Here is a 21,453-nt window from a genome sequence, read left to right on the forward strand (position 1 = left end):
ATTTACGCCTCCATACCGGTGGTGGTTACAACTCATTGAACCTTTTATCTCTTTGCTCTTCGGCCTTTTTCTCTCTTATTTCTTGGGCCCGAAGACGTTGCAACCTTCTCCTTTGAGTAGCCGTCAAATCCTTAGGCATCCACCTAGGTTTCGGCTCTGTTCCAGGAGGTAAGTAGTGCCCCCTATTGAGTTTACTTGATGACGATGAAGCCCCCACTTTACTCCTTGTGAACCTCCTGTCAAACCGGCGCTGGAGCCCGGTCAGACCGGACGTAGACCACCGGTCAGACCGGCCAGATGCGCCGGTCTGAGGCATCGGTCAGACCGACATTAGGTCGGCGGTCAGACCGGCTTGAGGCATCGGTCAGACCGTCATTCGGTCGGCGGTCAGACCGGCCAGATGGCCCGGTCAGACCGGCCGTATGGCTGAGGTCAGACCGGCCAGAGGGCCTGGTCAGACCGGCCGAGTGCGATGAGCTGGTACCGGCTTCGGTTTTGTTGCTTGAAGACTCTCCAACTTCATCTCCAGAAGGTATTGGCACATCATGAGACCCCACTTTGATGGTAATCACTTTCGACGTCCTTGCCTCCACCTTAATACGCTTCCCTTCCCTCTTTTCTTCACTGGCCCGGTTCTTACCATAAAACTGGCCATTGTTTGGTGAAGACAAACACTCATGGATTGGCCTCCTTGGTCCTCCGCACCCTTGGTTGAATTACATTGGAGGCATATGGTTGAACATTGGCAGTGCTGCCCCCCATGGCATGTAATAAGGATAAAGATAACCCGGCGGCAGCATTGGATAAGGACCCCATGACATGTCTTGTGAATGATGATATGGAGGTGAATGCGACCGTCTTGGTGAGTGACCAAATCGCTTCCTAGGAGGTGATCTTGGTCTTTTCCCTTTGTTGCGAGTTCTCTCACCACTTTGCTTTTCATACTTCTCCAAAAGCATATCAAGGGTCATTTTGGTCTTCCTAGGAGCTTTAGAAGTTGAAGCTTCACTCTTATTTTCCTTCCAAACACCAACCTCCGGCTTCTTTGGCACTATCATCTTCGGCCTCGATTCGCCAATGATCACTCCTTTTCCCTTAGTAGATTCGGCTTGCTCCGGCCGAATCAACACCTTCTTCTCATTGAAATTAATTGTATTCACCGGAAAAGGATCATGATCAAGCTTCATCTTGGAACCATCGGTGAACTTCAATCGTCCTTCATTTATGGCTGATTGAACCTGTCGTCGAAACACATTGCAATCATTAGTAGAATGAGAGTGGGAATCATGCCATTTACAATAAGCTCGACGTTTCAATTCTTCTTGAGATGGTATGATATGGTCTTTAGGTAATCTAATTTGTTTGTCTTATAAAAAATAATAAAAAATCTTATCACACTTGGCCACATCAAAACTATATTTAATCTCACTTTGCCGATCTTTACGAGGAGTTGGCATTAGATTAGAACAAACAAAAGGCTTATTTTAGTTAGTCCATGACCACTCAGCAATATACATATCATGATTACCCTCATCTTAACTATCACTAGCCTCAGGGTAATCAATCAAATTAATATTAGGCTTTTTCTTATATGGTCTAACAATTTTTTTATTATCCTTAACCCGGCTTTCCTGAGCCAGAGCCTTTTGCATAAGTTGACTAACATCAAGAAATTGTTGGTCATCTAATCTTTCTCTAAGATGAGAAATTAAACCATTAAAAGCAAGACCAGCCAAATCTCTATCAGTTATATTCAAGCTATAACATCGGTTTCTAACATCCCTAAATCTCTTAATATAATCAATGACAGGCTCATTATATTTTTGCTTAACCGATGTCAAATCACATAACCTAAGCTCAGTTTCTCCAGTATAGAAATAATCATGAAATCTTTGTTCTAATTGAGTCCAAGTATGAATATAATTTGCCGGTAAAGAAGTAAACCATGTAAAAGCGGTACCGGACAAAGACAAAGAAAATAAGCGCAATTTAAAAGTATCACTATTAGCCTCACCACATTGCGCTAAAAATTGACCTACATGCTCTCATGTGGTCCTAATATCTTCACCACTAAACTTGGCAAATTCGGGAACTCTATAACCACGAGGGAATGGCACATTATCATAATAGTCAGGATACGGCTTTTGGTAAACCTTAGCACGATTCCTAGCTTCAATCCCGAATTTATCCCTAATAATCCCACTAATTATTTCCTCCACATTATTAGGCCTATGTTGATTTGGTGGTGGATTTGGTGGCCTAATAGGATGTGTTTGCGGCGCAATATGATTATATTGGCCTTACCTAGTATCGGGAGGATACCCATTAGCAACATCATTATAAGCATTAGGAACATGTGGGGGAACTTGGGGATTAGTTGCAGCAGTAGATATAGGAGGATCAAATGTTCTAAGATGATACAAATAACTAGCATTAGTCATTGGATATATCCCCTGAATCGGAATAATTGCGCCGGTCTGACCAGTCCAGGGCCCGGTCTGACCAACGTCCAGAGGCGCGGTCAGACCGGCCTGAGTCCCGGTCTGACCGCCGTGATAATACCCGGTCTGACCGGCCGTTTGGCTGGTCGGACCGACGGCGAAGTCGCGGTCTGACTGGCCATCAGGCCCGATCGGACCGGCTGTCTGCGCCGCTCCATCGGTTCCACTACTTGTTTGATCTATAGGAACTTGGCTAGCACTGGTAGAGGCTTTATCTTTTAACATAAAATCGGCCATGAGAGGGCCGAATTTAGTTCTTAAAAACTTATCAAATCGACCTTTAATAGTTGCATCTAACTTATTTTTAAAAATAATCATGGATGAATCTTTTGTAGATACAACTTGTTGTTGGATAGATTGTGTTACCTCTTCATTGCTTACCAAATCGGGAGTGAGCTTAGGACGTGGCCCGGGTTTGATGATCACGCCTTGACGAGTCCTAGTGCACGCCCTCATCAACGCCTCCTATGTGATCTCCTTAATGTACTCCTCTATGGACTTGCGATCTTCCTCCTCGAAGTCATCCAATGTAATTGGTATCACATTGATAGGCTCCACCTCTACCTTTGATGACGACTGCTTCGTCATGGCGAAGTCGAAGTTGAGTTGACGCTGAACGGATCTCCCCAGTGGAGTCACCAAAAATCGTGTTGTCAACTTTTGTGACAAGTTGACAAGCACGATCATAGCACCTTATGCCTTACGGTGATCCTAGAGTCGCCAACTATCTCGATCTAGCAAAAAGCTAAACCTAGATGGGTTTTGATAACTAAACCGGCTAGCAGAGCCGATTTCTAGATAGCTACCCGTCTCGTGGGCAAAACGGAAGGTTTTCAGGACAAACCTACAAAGAGGTGTCGCACTCTCGCAGCGGCGGCGGACGGTTTACGGCGCAAACCGACAAAGATGGACAGACTAAGAGAAAACTAAAAGCAATATGAAAAACGATTCGATTGATTGATTATAGATTGGTTAGTTACAATGGAACCGGCCATGTCCCTTATATAGGGGTTGGTATTACCCTCTACATGCCTTCCTCTACGTCCAACTCGGGATAGAAACCAAAGAAAACCCGAAACATGCCTTCCCGAGTAAGGAAATCTCGAAACCCGACGAAACACAGTCAGACTCGGACCCTGCCGGTCAGACCGGCCACACACCACCGATCTGACCGGCCCTCAACCGGCGGTCAGACCGGCCCACTCGGAGGAAACCTATATGGGTGTAAACAATATGTACTGGAGTAATATATATAGATGAGGAGGAGGATTACACGCACGTACCTTGAGCATGAGCAGGAGGAGGAATCACCAGCTTGTTGACGACAAGTCATGTCAGATTGGTTTTCAGCCGCGTGCGGCGTTGTTGTTGTTGGTCTGGTGGTGGCGATGGCATGTGGTTTGCTCATACTAGCAGTCTTGTTGGTGGTAGTTGGTTTGCTCATACTAGCAGTCTTGTTGGTGGTAGTTGGGAGGCGCTAATGAGGAGGTAAAAGGGCGACAAGAAAGCCGACGGCGGACGAGAGGACGCGCCGCCGCCATTGAACCAAACACCGCTCTCAATCTCGCCGCCGCCGCCGACATGATTTCTCTTTGTTTTCTTTTCTTTTCCTTACTGCGTTGCGTCTTTGGGCGTCTTGATGGAATGCACGCACTTTGCTTCTCGGTAGTAATTCCCCAACCCTAGCAATTTATTTATATAGATACAGTGTGAGGGAGGAGGAGATTGATCAAATACCGGATCGGATCATCGTAGTCGGTAGGTACTACTACAAGCCAATAGCCATATAGCCAGACGGACTGGGAATTACGATCGGAATCCAAAATAGTAGTAACTATAGAACCCAATATTTTGGAAGATCGGCATTGGATTCTGGTTCGATTCTGATCGCCCAACCAATACATACTCCCTAACCTCTACTCCCTGTCTCCTAAAGATTGAACTTTTCTACAAGTTCTGGGATTCAATTGCATAAAAATTTCGGCACAACTGAAATGGACGAATTTCAGAAATATCGGACAAATCTTGACCGAATTTGTTGCAATTTTTAAAACAAAGCACCAGAAAACTGGGGAAAAAACCAAATAATCATATGGGACTCAGCACACAAGCAGAATAACAATATTGATGTAAATTTTAAAACAATCATCAGAAAACTAGGTAAAATCACCGAAGGATCATCGAAGCATCAGCACATAAGCAGAATAACCGGAATAACACTAGTTTTACTTCATAATAAATGCAATTATGCAGTCCTAAAGCCAAGTTCATGACTGCATAATGCATTCTGCTAATAGCAAGTTTTGTGCAAGCGGTTGCATAATACACCCATATACGTACCGTTGAATATGCTCTGAGATTCATTGACGCAAAATTTGTCGCACACACGAAGGCCTAAGATATTTGCTTCACTCTAGTATAGGTCCTATCAAAATCGGGTTAGGAACATGCTAGTTAGTTTGATCTTGCAACTAACAAGGTAAAAACGAGAAGATTAGATCACGGGGCCAATCGACCACAGGGGTGATATAGTATTCTGTGTCCAACCGATACCGATGGAATTTTGGATCGATCGGATATATAACCGATAGATATGAATATGAAGGATTAAAGAGACATTGGTCGGAGTTTAGATGTAATATATCTATATCTATACCTAATAATTATAAAATACGTAAGGCTTCCGACTATTTTTCGTCCATCCACCTCCCCATCCCGCATGGCCGCACTCCTTCCTCCTCGCACGACTCCTCCCTCTTTCCCGCGCCCCTCCGGCTCTTTTCCAGCGCCCCACAACTCTCCCTTGTGATCCCTCCCTCTAGGCGCCCCAAATCTCTCCCTCGTGACCTCCCCCTGCAGCCCCTCTCCTTCTTGGCACCCCTCCTCCTAGCGCCCCTCTTCTCCACTACGCTCCCTCCTCCCGCACGTTCAAGGAAAACAGAACCTCCTCGTTTGGAAACACATTTTGATGCACTCACCCGGTGGTGTTAACCATTAGAGCTCGTTGTTGCCATTTCTCTCTCTACCAGGACCACGTCATTGTTGGCCACGTTCCCATTGTTCTGGTTTTTTTCATTACCAAGTGCCACCATCTATGGACGAGTCACATTGTGGGACACGTCCAACCACCTTCCTCACCACCATTTAGTCATAGGAGCATTGGCGCCCATCTTCCCTCCTCGTTTGTTTCTTGTTTCAGCTAGGGAAGATAATGAACAGTGTTAGTATTGTTTTTCCATCTTTTGTTCTTCCTGCGCGTTCAAGGAAAATGGAACCCCCTCGTAAGGAACGTGTTTTGACGCACTCATCCGGTCATGTTCACCACCAGAACTCGTTGCCATTGTTTCTCTCTCTATCAGGATCACGTCGTTGCCTGCTGCGTTTCTACTGCTCTGTTTTTTTTTGGTTGCCCACCTCCACCATCTATGGGCGAGTCATATCGTATGACATATCCTACCATCTTATTCACCGCCGTTTGGTCGCCAAAGCACCGACACCCATCTTCCCTCTTTTGTTTCTTGCCTTCAGCTAGGGAAGACGATAAGCAGAGCCAGTTGGGTACTATTCCTTCCTGGTCCAGCCCAACCATGCTCCTGGACCACACACATAATATAGACCATATAAATGAACATAACTATAAATTTCAAATATATGACGAAGAAACGGTACCAGTTCAGAATTATTGCATCGGATTTTCATCTATGGGCTAAAATAAGTTTTTTTAAAAAAATTCTAGCTAATTTCAATTGTTTTCACATTTACAGTATTAGTTTTAGCACTATTTAATATATTAAAAATTGTTTTAACTTATAATTTTTCTCTGTGTTGAATTATTTATAGCTAAAAGAAAAAACAGGATTTAGTTATATAATTTTACTGATATTGAATTATCATTCTGGCCAAAGTTATTTGTAGTTTCATATTGTTATTTCGATTATTATATTTCCTTCATCATTTATGCCCAATTGTGATATATGGTTTAGGATTTAGTTTATGTCAATAAATGTTATTTATAATCCGTTGCAATGCACAAGCATTATGCTAGTAGTATATGTAAATCTTGATAGATCAAACCAAACCGAGATAGTATAAGATTGAAAGTATTCTTTTTGCTGATCAGAAACCTTATTTCTTGAACTTTGACTGTGAAAAAACGATGAAGCTTCTAGAGGCGCAAAAACACAAAGGCAAATAGGTAAATGCTATGGAACGCATGGTGAACAACCCGCGGGAGTACTGTAATACCGATTAGTTGGATCTAGAGGAACTCAGGCAAATTAAAGTACTACCTCCTTGATTGGATCTCATGTCAACTAGCTTTTCAGAGACCTAAAAAGATAGAAGCCCCTCTCCTCTCTCTGCAACTAGAGAGGTAGGCAAACCTGAGTTGATATGTCGAAACACCAACCGGATCAGAAACCTCATCCTAAACTTACTTCGAAATAGGTTCGAGAGCTTCCATTTCAATGTGTCTTTCGACAATTATATATGTTGATCCTGAATGTAGGCCGATGCACTGAGATATTAATTAAAGCTTATCAATATTCGCGAAGTTTGTGATTATGATCATTAGCAATATAAATCTATTAATCACAATCTTGATTGAACAATTAAATTTTTATAACAAGATGTCACACTATTATACATATTTCTAATGCCATTGAAATTCAAAGTTTCACGTGTAAGAAGAATTTAATTTTAATTTGATTGTGTTGCATATTCAAAATTTTAACTTTATTAATTTTTCTATGTTTCTCAATGTATCATGTACTAGTAATTGATACTGTAGTCAATATATTTTTAATGTTACATTGTTTTAAAAAAAATAAAAGTAAGTTTAAACATTTAAGAACGTGATGCAATATTATATTTCTCTAAAGTGATAAAACAATGCCTGATTTTTGGATCCCCGGCCCTATAATTATTGAGGAGACAAAGAACCTTTTTTAAAGATACAAGAACTAATTGGTGAACGGTTGCTCGCAGAACCATTAATTGAATTCACCGTACCCCGCTAGCCCTTGTTACTTCCAGTCTCTTCAAAACAGACGACGCCGAACACGACTTGGTATATTTATTTTCAAGGTAGCCGGCCGGAATATATGCTAGAGAAGTAAAGTAAAGTAAAAATCGTAACAAACAAAGTAGTTTGACAAAGTTTGTGTCAAGTATATCTTTCTCTTTCTAAACATACCAGCATCGTTATCTTCAGGACTTCAGCGTGATAATCCGACGAACAGTTAATTGGTTAATTCCATTGTTTCGCGCTCGTGGTTTCTTACTTGACGCACGTGCAATCGCGTGCTTGCTAACGCGTTCTAGCTACCCGTACGTACTGTCGTACTCCAGGTCTCCAGCATATAGCTAGCATCGCGTGCATGCTAATGGCGCTGTACGTATAGCACGGCCAGTTGTACGGTGAAGGTGAAAAGGTAATTCGTCGTTGTCGTTGGATGTATCGCCACGCATTGACGCATCCATGCCTGCACGCCACGCCGCCGACGGCGCGCACCCAACACAACACAATACGTCCGCGCCGACGCGCGTGCACATACCATAATACCCATCTCCCTATATATATCCATGCAATACACCTCGCATCAATCATCCATCGCGGCTAGCTCCGTCGTGTAATCTCGAGAGGTTTGCAAAGCCAATTAAGCGTAAGATCGATCAATGGCGCCGCGATGCCTGGCTGCTCTTGCACCCCTGGCCGTGCTGCTGCTGCTCTCCTCCTGCCTCGCCGCCGCTCCGGCGACGGCGCAGCAGAGCAGCAGCATCGGCGACACCGTGGTGTTCTGGGGCCGGAACAAGGCCGAGGGCTCCCTCCGTGAGGCCTGCGACACCGGCCTCTACAACACCGTCATCATCTCCTTCCTCAGCGCGTTCGGCCGCGGCAGCTACAAGCTCGACCTCTCCGGCCACCCCGTCGTCCCCGTCGGCGGCGACATCAAGTACTGCCAGTCCAAGGGCAAGACAGTCCTCCTCGCCATCGGCGGGCAGGGCGGCGAGTACTACCTCCCGTCCTCCCAGGCCGCCGCCGACCTGGACGACTACCTCTGGAACGCCTTCCTCGGCGGCGGCCGCAGCGGCGTCGCCCGCCCATTCGGCGACGCCGTCGTCAACGGCATCGACTTCTTCATCGACCAGGGCGCGACGGAGCACTACGACGAGCTGGCCAGGCTGCTCCACGGCCACAGCAATGGCGGCGTGATGCTGACGGCGACGGCGCGGTGCGTGTTCCCGGACCAGCGGCAGCAGGCGGCGCTGGCGACGGGGCTCTTCAGCCGCATCCACGTGAAGCTGTTCAACGACGGGCGGTGCACCTGGGGCCGGAGAGAGTCGCTGGAGAAGTGGGCGGCGGCGTACCCGGACAGCCGGATCTACGTCAGCATTGTGGCTTCGCCGGAGGCGGACAGGGACGCCTACATGTCGCACAAGGATCTCTACTTCGATGTGCTGCAGTTCATCAACAAGCTCCCCAACTACGGAGGCATCATGGTCTGGAACAGGTACTGGGACAAGAAGACCGGCTACATCAACGGTGACGTGTTCTAATTCCTTATTAAGCTAAACATATATTACCAAGATGAATATGATATGTTAAATGTGTAATATGTTGAACAATGTACAAATAAAGTGAGGTCAGTATGTGCAGATCTCACGTACAGTGAATTACTAACTGGTGGTGATTGTAATTTGTAATTCCAATTTGTATATTTTCCGGATTTCGTGGATGATGTGGTTTCTTACCTCGGAAAGAGTATTCATCCCTTGAAAGGATATCCCATCGTTTTATGCATATTATATAAAAAGCCATAAAAAATTGAAATAAATTGACAAGATAGATTAATATGAAATATATCACTCTACGAATATGCAAGTTAAAATTTAACTTCTATAAGTTGTAACAAAAAGTAACAAATATAATTGTGAAGGTGGATGGAGCGGAGGCGGACGACGGTCGTCCCCATGCTCTCCCTGTGGCGCGGCGCCTCTCTACCGCCTAGATCCAGTGGCGGTGCCCCTCTCCCGCCTTCTCCTGCGCGACGTCGACGACGACGACGAGACGAGTGGCGGCGACAGCTATGACAACGACGAGCTACGGCGGCAGCCGGCCCCGCCGACGACGACGAGGAGGAGACGGCGGCCAGGAGCGGCGCCGCCAGATTTAGGGTTTCATTTAGGGTTTTCTTTTTTTTGATTTTTTTTATTTTTGTTTTTCCGTGCGGGCCACATAAAGCACCCGCACGCGAAAACCCGATTTTCGCGTGCAGGTGTTCCATATCTCACGCGAAAATCCTTTTTGACCGCACGGAAAAATTATTTTTGTAGTAGTGTGTTCGCGGTGACCTAGAAGTGGTCTCCTCTTGGGTCTGCTTGGAATAGAACTAGGGTAAGTTGGGGTTCACGCTGGCACGATGGTAGGCTAAAAGGAGGAGGCTGGACGTGGGGCTCAGTGGCATGTCTCGGCATTGACGTTATGACCCCAGCGTTCTCAAGCCGTGAACCCATGAGGACTCACCTAGCGTTCTCGAGCCATGAGGATGATGGAATGTGATATATGGTTATATCACAGAGATATGCGGATGCCACAAGTTTATTATATAGTTGGGTTTGGTCGGGTTTCCCCTCTATTTGGTCATGTGGGCAAAAGTGAAGCGGCTAGGACCATACTCGCACTCTGACGATGTCTATGTTACATGGGCATCATCTTGGTGGCCGGTCCGCCATGGTATGAGGGTGTAGGTTTTGTAACAATCCACTTTTGTTCTTTGGTTCGTAAAAATGTTTTTCATGTGCACTGCACTGCATGAATTATTTCGTGCATAAAAAATCCCAGCTGAGCAAAATAATGTTTGTACGATTGCTCTAAATGGTTCCCACTGCCATAACCGACTCTGAGTTTTCAATATTGTCCAAAAATTCTGGATAAATTCCTAAATATTCCATACCTTACTACTAGCCTTGCCTCCAAGTTATGTTTGGATTGAAGCAAGTTTACCCATCTAACCATTCAAACCCTCAGTCGAAATTGGAAAATTTAGGGCACTGTTCACCCAACTGGAGACCTTTCTCTCCTCCACTCATTGTCTCTTATCGTTGACCTGTTGACCTAATACTATCCCTTCTTTCTAGAAAGTTAAGACCATTAGTTGTGCTTAGAAGAAGCCACATCATCGATTTATTTTCTCAACATAGGATTGATTATTGATGGCACATATTGCCATCTCATCACCTTGCCCCAATCCATTTCCTCTCCTTTCTATTTCTACTTGAGAAATTACAGGAAAACTAACACAATTAATTAAGCCACAAGGAGCTTTCACAAGTCTCATAGCATCCCTTTATGAGCCTCTTAACATCCCTTCAGCATTCATAACAGACCACAAATACCTTCCACCATCCTCTGAACTCATCCAATCCGTGAACCATATTCGTTGATTTTTTCTTTGAAAGAACCACGGTAGGGGAAGCCCCCACCGTTAAGATTTTATATTAATAAGGGGGAAAAAATTACAACAAATTTAACCACTATAACAATGTATCTCTCTCAGAATTTTTGACTCTATGAACTAAAAGGGAGAGATCATTCCTAAAGAGAACTCTCCAAGAGGGAACAGAGGGAACAATGTTTTCAAAAATTAAACTATTCCTCTGCTTCCAAATGTTCCAAGCAGCATAAAGCACCTTCTCAACAAAATGGGTAGAGTTATATGAATTTCTGGCCGTGACCAACATTTCACCAAAGCTTAAAGAAAGATTCCAAACCACACCAAATTGCGCCCAACATTGAGTACTAAAAGGACACTGGAAAAATAAGTGGAGAGTTGTTTCCCTTGATCCTGTTGAACAAAGTACACAGAGCAAGGAAGCATTTTGAGGGGAGCAATGCCTTCTGTCTAACATGTCATAAGTATTTAACCGATCAATCAAGAGGAGCCAACCAAACACCTTGACTTTCATAGTACAACTACTCTTCCAAATCCATTTAATATAAACAGGCACATGGACATGAGAAAAATTCATGGCATAAATTTTCTGTGAAGAAAAAATACCGTTGCCCCAAACATATGTCCAGCGATCACTTATCATTAAGATGCTCCAAGGTATCTGCAGCTGACATTGCTAAATATTCTTGAAAAGCTTGCTCTGAAAGTGGCAAGGCAAAGAGCTAAGGTAGATCAGAAGTAGAGAACATCAGAACTGAGAGATTTGAATTCCTGGCAAAAGAATATATTCTGGGATAAACCAATGCCCTGACTTTATTGTTCCACAAATCTTCCCAAAACAAACAAGATTTTCCATCTTGCACAGTACAGGCCGAGATGCCTCTAAAAATTTCCACAAATTGCAAAACATCCCTCCACCAAAAAGATCCTTTAGGAGTAACAGCATGAGGAGGTTCTGCAGTGTAGTAAGTATTCCAAATCAAACTGACCTAGGGAACAGGATATCTATTATAGAACTTATGCAGATTCTTCAAGAGAAGGGCATTATTTTGCAATCTAAGGTCTATTACACCCAAACCACCTCTATCTTTCGGCTGACAAACTCTTTCCCAGAGAACCAAAGACTTCTTACTAGAATTAATATCAGATCCCCTCCACGGGCAATGTCTCCTAGCTCTATCAATACTTTCTATGACTGTCTTTGAAAGTGAAAGAGAGCACATGTAGTAAGTGGGAAGGGAGGAAAGAACTTCATTCACAATGGTCAATTTGTCCCCATGAGATAACAAAGCAGTGGTTGCTGAGAGTCTTCTCGCTACTCTATCAATTAGAGGAGCAAAATCAATAACTCTTGGTCTTGTGGTTCCAAGAGGAAGACCCAGATAAGTAAAAGGTTACTTACCAATAGAGCAACCAAACAATTTTGAGAGATGATCAACCTTTTCCAAATCTACATTCAGAGGAATCATGCATGACTTACTATAGTTAATCTTAAGGCCAGTTGAAGAGGCAAAAGTGTTCAAAATTGCCTTGAGACAGAAAAGCTCTTTTTGGGAAGCAGTCAAAAAAATAAGAGTATCATCTGCATACTGGACAATCAGAAATTCATTACCAGGTGTTGGGATTGGCATTGTAAGAACTCCCTGAGAACAAGCTTTATTGACTATAGATTGTAACAAGTCAGCTCCAAGAACAAATAATAAGGGTGAAAGTGGATCACCCTGTCTTACACCCCTTTTGCAATAGAAGGATTTGCCAAGAACACCATTTAGGATAACTGAAGAAGAGGCTGAAGAAAAAATATGAGAAATCCAGCTTATCCATTTAGGATCAAAGCCTTTCTGCCTCATGATGTCCAATATAACCGAATGTTCAATAGTATCAAAAGCTTTCTCAAAATCCAATTTTAAAAGAACTATTTCCCTCTTAGAATGCTGGCACTGATGCAGATATTCAAAAGACCAAGCCAAACAGTCCTGAATATTTCTAGCCTTAATGAAACCATATTGGTTTTGGTGGATCAATTCAATGATGACAGATTGTAGCCTATCAGCCAGCACCTTAGTAAGAAGTTTTAGAGCCACACTCTGTAAAGAAATTGGCCTGAAGTCATTTACCTTTTCTGGAGAAGACTTCTTAGGGACTAGAGTTATAAAGGATCTATTAATACTCTCAAGCACCAGAGAACCCTCACAAAATTGAGCACAAAGATTATAGAAGTCCTGTTTAATTATAGGCCAACAGGCCTTAATGAAGCAACCATTGAATCCATCAGGCCTTGGAGATCTATCAATTGGCATTTTGTTGACAACTTCATCAATTTCCATGGTTGTAAAGCCAAGAGACAATGACTGAAGATCAGGAGCAGCAGAAATGAGATCTGCCAAACTGAAGTGCATGACTGGAGAAGAAGAAACTCCCATCCTTTGCTGAAAGGTTTGAAAAATAATTTCTGCCTTTTCTGCATGATCAGAAAGCACCCTTCCATCATCAGACTTTAGCTGCATAATTAAATTTCTGCGATATCTTTCAGTTGCCGCAGCATGAAAGAATTTTGTATTTTCACCACCAAACTTTGCCCACCTTATAGTGCACCTTTTTTGCCAATAGACTTGTTTAAACTTAAGGAGCAAAAGAACCTTACTTTTCATAAAGAGTCTAAAATTCCACTCAGCCAAGGTCAAGTCTCTGAGCTCCTCCAATTTATCAACAAAGGCTAGAGCCAGATGGCTAGAATCGAAGTATGAAAGTTTAGTATACTTCACGTAACTAAAGTTTATGGTTCAACGATTTTATTTCAGTTTGTTTACCAATTCTATATGTATTTGCTTCTGTTTATTTATTGAGCATAGCCTATGAATTTGCTCTCGCACGAACAAGGTGGGAGTTTTTGATGAATTGTTTCTGCTAACTTAGAAAAAGAACAGCTATTGCGGTAATTCCATAATGCATTGTCTATTGCTTTAGTTTCTCATGAAAAGCTTATATTGTTTGACCCATTCTTATTAGTGCTATCTAGGATATTGGCTCCTGTACTTATGGGAAAACCTGAGGATTGACATAGCAGCGGATAAAATTGTCATACCATTGGATTACCTTCGAAGCAAAGGATTCTCATAGAAGGAGATGACATTTTTGTGTTTCTGCAAATCAATTTCTTCATCCTGTGGCTGATTCCTGGCCATAGACATCTTTCCCCAATTTTTGGTATGGCTTGAGGTCTATGACAATTTTGTGTTTCTGCAAATCGATTTCTTCGTCCTGCGGCCGATTCCTGGTTGTAGATGTCTTCCCCCAATTTTAGGTATGGCTTGAGGACTTTATCTTCATTTTGTTCTTTTCTCAAGTTCTTTTCTTCTACTTTCATCTAACCTCCATGACATTAATTATGATGTATTCTTTAGTTTTTTCTTTTTTCAAATACAAGCTCTGATGGGAAATATTCAGCTACATGTTCAGCCAATGAGAGTGTCCAAACATAGACTAAGTGACATTTCAGAGTTTTAGGGTAATTTCACATTCTTATGTTGGAAACACAATTGTATATGTTTTTCATGTCAGAGTTGAATATGATCTGCTAATTACACAATATCCGTTACCTCTATGGTCTGGAACTATCTGCTCATACTTTTATTTATGAAGTCGTCAATGCTCCTTTCACTAATCAAGTAATCATTGCAGTTGGTAGCAAGATTATGTTATGTACGGTACTTAAAAAGGAGTTCAGAACAAGCACAACACTTAACGAAGTAAATATGCAACATTTTTTTAGGATTAAATAACTATATGACTATTTCTTTTGGAGAATAACGAAGACGCTGCAATTCAGTTCCTAATGTTGCATGCCCTATTTTATTTTTCGACTATATTGGTTCGGCTGAAGTTTTACTAACAAGTGTTTGCTCAATATTTGTAAGTATCAACCATCATATCATTCTTTCTCTTTTAATATGGTATTTTCATTTCTCCCAAGTATTGATACAAAATCTCGCAGCAATGCGTGGGGTTTCAACTAGTTTATTTGGTAAGATAGGCAACTCCATGGGACATACTTCTTATGTTGGTCTCCACTCCCCACCTCTAATTCGGGACCCACAACCCAGCCAAACACGAGCCATTTTTTGCCGCGCTGGAAGCGTGAGCCAGGCTAGCCCTCGCGCATGACCGTGAGTTTCAGCTTAGCCACGACCCACTAGACTGCCCTGGAGACCCCACGCCACGTCACAGCTCCTCCCCAACGCCCTGCCACGCCATCATAGTGCTCCACCACGCCTCCCAATCGCATTGCACGCGCGGCAGGCGGCAGCGGCCAATCTGTCCTTTGCCGCCCATGATTTCTTGCTCCCAAGTCCCAAGAATGCCTCGTCTTTGACTCGAATGTGGACGAGAGAAAGGCCGCCTACCTCGGGACCTCGTGAGAAGCCCTTTGCCAGCCTCTGCAACACCCTGCCCTATCCCATTTATCTGTCGCAGGCTTGCCGGTGCCCACGCCATCTCGAGGCCAAGGGAGTAAGGCTGTGATCAGGAGGTGAGGTTAGGAACTCACCTCCTGCGCACGCAAAACGGAGCAACGCCTTTTCTTATGATTAATTAAGTATTTATTAATTTTTTTGAAAAATATATTAATATGTTTTTTAAAGCAACTTTCGTATAAAAACCTTTTGCAAAAAAACGCACCGTTTAGCCATTTCAAAAGCGTGCACGTAGAACACGAGGGAGGTGAGTTGGGAAAGTTGAGGGAAGAACACAGCCTAAGCAAGCACCCGCTCTCTCCCCTCCCTTCCTTGGCTTCCTCCTTAACCAAGACCATGTCCTCCTAACTCCCGAACTCGCCCTTGTTCTTAGGAAGCCAAAGGACCCAAGTGATTGTCCCTTGGTTCGCTGGGCGAGGTGCCACGTGTGGTAGCGGCAAGCACACCTCCACCGTTCCAATACCATCGGTGAGTATCATCTCATCCCAGCCATGTCACCTCGCGTCCCTTCACCCACTGATTCCGTTTTTGCACTCAGTTGACGCTGAGCACAAATGCAGTGCATCGTGTTCTCCAACGCTGGCCCGGTGCCGCCATGACCTAACAAGCGCTAAACTCTGTCCCTGGTGAGTATCTCGACATCCAAGCAGCTTTACCATGTGTTCCTCCCCCCACCTTAATCCATTTTCCTCCTCCTCCATGGTAGAACTTGCTGCTGCCCGATCTTCTTCTCTTGGGGCTGACCGAATGCCTCCATGCACTTGATTTGGGAACTTTCACCTCAGTAAGTTCCAACCCAATTCCTCCCCATGGGAGCATCTATATACCCTGCTAAGTTCATTCCCATGCTTGGTTTTAGTCCCCGACGCCCTGAGTTCCACCACAGGACAACTTCTTCCATCTGCCGTCACCTTGCCGATAGCCTCAACCGCTGAGCTCCTGTTTATGCATGTGTTTTCCTTGCCATGACCAGCGATGTCGTCGTTTGTCCAGCCGCCCAAGTGCCACCACTGTAGCTACATGCATGGCCGAGGCTCAAAGGAGTAAGACCACACAAGTTAGAACCCCAGTACCTTGCATGTAGTACCCCAAGAGCCTCCATGTGCCCGTCTTCACCAGCCGTGCACTAGAGAATGAGAGGACAGAGGTAGGCATGCCGTACTTAACCTTGGCATTTTACCGAACACCATAGGTGCACACTTGTTTGAGCTAACCATGAACATCCCATCGGCCCCATCCATGCTAGGTTGGCCTCACTACTGTTAGAACGTGCTGAAACCGTGAGTAGAGTCGCTGCCATGACTTCACGTTTACGCCGGTCATCGTTAACATCCTTAGCGAGTTGTGTAGTTCGCTCGTATGAAGATGTTGTTTTTGGACCGAGACATTTGCAACTACTGAAGTTTTTCAATAGGTTCACATTAACCCATATGTAGGTTTTGCGCCATAAAAACGCCCCTAGAACCAAGAAAATGTTTAATAGATGACCTGTTAGGTCGGTAGAATGTTTCCAGCCGTTTCAGCAGCTCGGTTGAGCGAAAACGATGTTTTTCATTTATCTTCGATTTTAGGGCAGAGAAGACTTCCTTTAGCCGTTTCTCCGTCATACAAACTCGGATTCAAGCGATTCTTTTTCCTGAAATCACGCACTTTCATACTCTGCAAAAATATTTGGATTACCTGTACTATTAAATTTTGCCATTGTATTTATTGCATTCGTTCGGTATTCGTGAAGACAACGATGTTGTCGATCCTGCTGAGGTGGTACCAAAGGAATACCAGGAGGTCCAGGACCAAGGCAAGCTCCCCCTTGATCAATTGCTCATATATTTCAAATATATAAATTGTATTCATTGCAAAACTATTATGCATGGGTAGCTTGCCAATTGCTGCATATACCTTGTCTTTGTTACTTGAGTATCATGATTCATTGTCACCTACGTTATCACTGAGAATTGGGTTCATGTGCTGGGAGGATAGTCGTGTAGAATATGCTTAGCTGGCTTATATCGGTAGTGCTAGTTTTAATCGGATTATTGGGCTTTCGAGAAAAAAATGTTTGCAAAATTATGGAAATGAACAGAGGGTAAAATCTTTATTATCTTGGTGGAAAACTGTGTCCAAATTGATCTGAGACACTAGCGCAAATCACGTGTGGCTCATAGGAAGTCCCTAGCTAAGAGAATTATTGGTTCCAAGCAATAGACCCGTCTGTTGTAGTTGTAGGTCATTGTTGTTGACATTGGATTAATGCCGGTATGGTTATTGTCCATACTTGTCGGTGCCTTTGACGATATTGTGTTCAAGGTTTACCTGCACAACGTTTGAGCCTCGGGCCTTGGAGGGCACTCCTCTGCTAGCTAGTGAAAAGGCTTCGTCATATTGGAACGAGCCTTCTGTATGGTAGCTCAGGTTTAACGTGTCATCTCGGTGCAGTTGTGCACATTCTGCAGAGTTTAAATCTATTCGGATAGTCGTGGCCATGGTCATGGACAACTCGGTGAACCATTCCTTGTTATCCTTGCATTATTACGGATTACCATTGGATACACTAAAAGTCTTGCGGAGTACGTATTGTACTCACACACGCTTGTGTGACTTCTTTTTTTTTAGAGATTGAGGAGGACCTGGCAATCGGGTACTTCTATACAACAGGTTTTGGAGACAATGATGTTGGTGCTTACTAGGACTTAACGGTCAGTTGTTGTGTGAGGGCAGAGACACACTTGCTGGGTTTTGGTGCCTTTATATTATGTTTTCGCTGTGTTTTACTCTCTTATATTGTCTTGTATTCGGCGGATGACCCATGATGTAATTGTTAAAGTCTAGATCATTTATTTACTTAAGTTTGGACTCCTATGTACTGTACTTTGATGATGTATGAACTCTAGTATCAAGGTTGAATGTATGTGCTAGCAATTGATCGTGTAACTAGCACGGCATACATATACGATTTGGGGTCAAACCCAGGTTTGACACTAGGCACCGTAGGCCCAATCCACGTGTACAGTTTAAACAGTCTTGAGAGCCATGCAACACCACAACCTATGTGGATAGTATATATAGCATGATAAAATAAGAAGGGGTTTCAAGTAAATATTTATTATCAGTGCCCACTCATGCATGGTCAGCAGTAGGGTTTGAAATTTCGGAACCCCGGGCAAATATCTCGTCCGCAATTTTTTGTTTTTTTACAATTTTTTGAATTCGATCAACATTTATTTAAATTCAACTAAAATTTATTTAAAATTTTAAATAATTTTGTGAAAAAACCCACCATTTTTTCTGAAATTATTGAAATTCCTGTGACCACTGAAATTGCCATATTTTCGGTCTTTACCAAAATTGGAAACCCTGGGCAAGAGAACCTTCAATTCACCCAACCCTCATCACAGTTCCGGGTTTGGGCTCATCAAAACAGGCAACATCTGACATGACATACATTTTCTAAGTAGCCAGAACGCTAGAGAAGTAAACATTACAGCAATAAAGTAATTGGTGGCGTGCTGGGCTGTTATATTAATTCAACAACACGTTCACGGTCAAATTAAGTTTATCCCAGCATCTTCCTTTTTGCTAAGCACCGGCTTTGTTATCTCTTCTGCATGATAAACTGAGAGGGACGAAACGGGGTTAATTTCTGTTGTTTCGCACTCGTGGTTTCTTACTTGCGCACGCTAGCTGTAACACACCAGCTACTGGTGGTGAAGCGTGAAGGTGAAGGCCTAGCTAGCTTCGTCGTTATCTTTGGACTTATGCCTGCATGCCCACGGCGCCCGCCGCGCGCACACAACATAAGACGACACGTATGTCCGTCCAGCGAGCGCGATCGATCGCTATATATATCCATGCATCCACGTTCGTATCCTTCACACCTCGATCAGTAGCTCCATCGTAAGATCGATTCGACCAACATATCAACAATGGCGCTTCGACGCCTCGCGGCACTTCTCTCCTTGGCAGTACTACTGTCCGCCGGCCTCGCCGCCGTGTCGGCGACGTCCCAGAACACCGGCGACACCGTGATCATCTGGGGCCGGAACAAGGACGAGGGCTCCCTCAGGGAGGCCTGCGACGCCGGCCGCTATACCACCGTCATCATCTCCTTCCTCAGCGCCTTCGGCTACATCCCGGGCACCTACAAGCTCGACATCTCCGGCCACCAGGTCTCCGCCGTCGGCCCCGACATCAAGTACTGCCAGTCCAAGGGTAAACTCATCCTCCTCGCCATCGGCGGCCAGGGCGGCGAGTACTCCCTCCCGTCCTCCCAGGCGGCCGTCGATCTGCACGACCACCTCTGGTACTCCTACCTCGGCGGCCGCCGCAATGGCGTCTACCGCCCGTTCGGCGACGCCAACGTGAACGGCATCGACTTCTTCATCGACCAGGGCGCGAGGGAGCACTACAACGAGCTGGCCAAGATGCTCTACGACCACAACAAGGACTACCGCGCCACGGTCGGCGTGATGGTGACGGCGACGACGCGGTGCGGCTACCCGGACCACCGGCTGGACGAGGCGCTGGCGACGGGGCTCTTCCACCGCATCCACGTCAAGATGTTCAGCGACGGCCGGTGCCCGGCATGGTCCAGGAGGCAGTCGTTCGAGAAGTGGGCAAAGACGTACCCGCAGAGCCGTGTCCTGATCGGCGTCGTGGCCTCGCCGGACGTGGACAAGGACGCCTACATGCCGCCGGAGGCCCTCAACAACCTGCTGCAGTTCATCAACAAGCAGCCCAACTTCGGAGGCGTCATGGTTTGGGACAGGTTCTACGACAAGAAGACCGGCTTCACGGCTCACCTGTGAGTGTGTGACTGGTCGTGACATTTGAAGACCATTAATTCCTTAATATTGGATCAATAAAAGCTTTGTGTGCAGTACTTGTGTACTACACAAATAAAGTCATGTAATGAAAATAAACATATATTGTGTCTGCTATAAAGATTTGTATGTTGGGTAATGTATGTAATCAATAAATAAAGCGAGGTACGGTACCTCGGGTGAAATAATAAAGAGCTTTGAGATAAATAAAACTTCCTTTATCTTAACGATTTTTTTAATGTTACATCAAGTTTTTTTTGCACCTTCGCCCATTACCCGTTGATCCAAGGGCTAGTGTTGCTCGGTTTTGCTAATTAGCGTGTACGCGCGACTTCTCTAAGTCGCACACGTGCCACGTGGAGGGTTGTGATTGGTTGGAAAGAGAATGTTAATGGAGAAATAGTTATATTTTGGATAAATTCTGAGAGCTAAAAGTTATTATATTTTGGGACGGAGGGAGTAGTAACTAAATACATAGCGTATAGTAACAGCATCAACTATGTACAATGGTTTGTCCAATTGTTTATAATCACATCTTATTAGAATAACTCTCAAGTCATGTATTAACTATGACTTGCATCCCCATCTATGTGAGTAACACCTCTCGCTCTAGTTGAATGTGTATGTCTCTTTCACTACTAGAAAAATGATTTTTCATAGCGTTTGGAAAATATTTTTCATGGCGGCTACAAGAAAAAATCGCCAGCGTAGAAAATCGGGGGGTGGGGGGTCACTGGCCGCCAGCGACCATATTAAGAGGTCCGCCATAAAAATACTATATTTTTTTAGGCGGACCTCTTAAATGTCCACCATCAAAAATAAGCGTTTTCGCTAGCGGCTACTAAAGAGATCCACCAGCGAAAAAACGGATCTGCCAGCGAAAAGCACAGCTCACAGATCGATTCCTTCACAGCATCACCCACCCACGCATTTAAAAGCAATTTCACCCACCCACCCACTGCATTCATCTCTCCTCTCTATCTCTTTCTCATCTAAACCTCACCTCTCTCCCCTCCCCTCCCATCCCCTCCCTCAGTCCCTCTCCCTCTCCCAGATCTAGCCAGAGGGAGGCGGCGGCGGCCGCCGCGGCAGCGACGACAGGCGGACCTAGCGACGGCGCTCGGGCGCGGCGGGGCGGCGGCTCTCGGGCGCGGTGGGCGGTGGCGCTCAGGCGCGGCAGGGCGATGGCTCTCGGGTGCGGGCGGGG

The 21,453-nt window shown here is 44.6% G+C and overlaps 2 protein-coding genes across 2 annotated transcripts; both read left to right on the top strand.

Moving 5' to 3' along the window:
• Positions 1–8,102: 8,102 nt before the first annotated feature.
• LOC4338209 (xylanase inhibitor protein XIP-like) lies at positions 8,103–9,274 on the top strand. The gene has a single exon (XM_015782931.3). It carries the CDS (start codon positions 8,178–8,180, stop codon positions 9,057–9,059), a length of 882 nt encoding a protein of 293 aa, XP_015638417.1. The 5' UTR covers positions 8,103–8,177; the 3' UTR covers positions 9,060–9,274.
• Positions 9,275–19,297: 10,023 nt separating this feature from the next.
• LOC4338211 (xylanase inhibitor protein XIP-like) lies at positions 19,298–20,473 on the top strand. Its single transcript, XM_015782930.3, has one exon. It carries the CDS (start codon positions 19,350–19,352, stop codon positions 20,229–20,231), a length of 882 nt encoding a protein of 293 aa, XP_015638416.1. The 5' UTR covers positions 19,298–19,349; the 3' UTR covers positions 20,232–20,473.
• Positions 20,474–21,453: the final 980 nt, after the last annotated feature.

This window comes from Oryza sativa, chromosome 5 (genome assembly GCF_034140825.1).
Source record: "Oryza sativa Japonica Group chromosome 5, ASM3414082v1".
In the NCBI taxonomy this organism is placed as follows: Eukaryota; Viridiplantae; Streptophyta; class Magnoliopsida; order Poales; family Poaceae; genus Oryza; species Oryza sativa.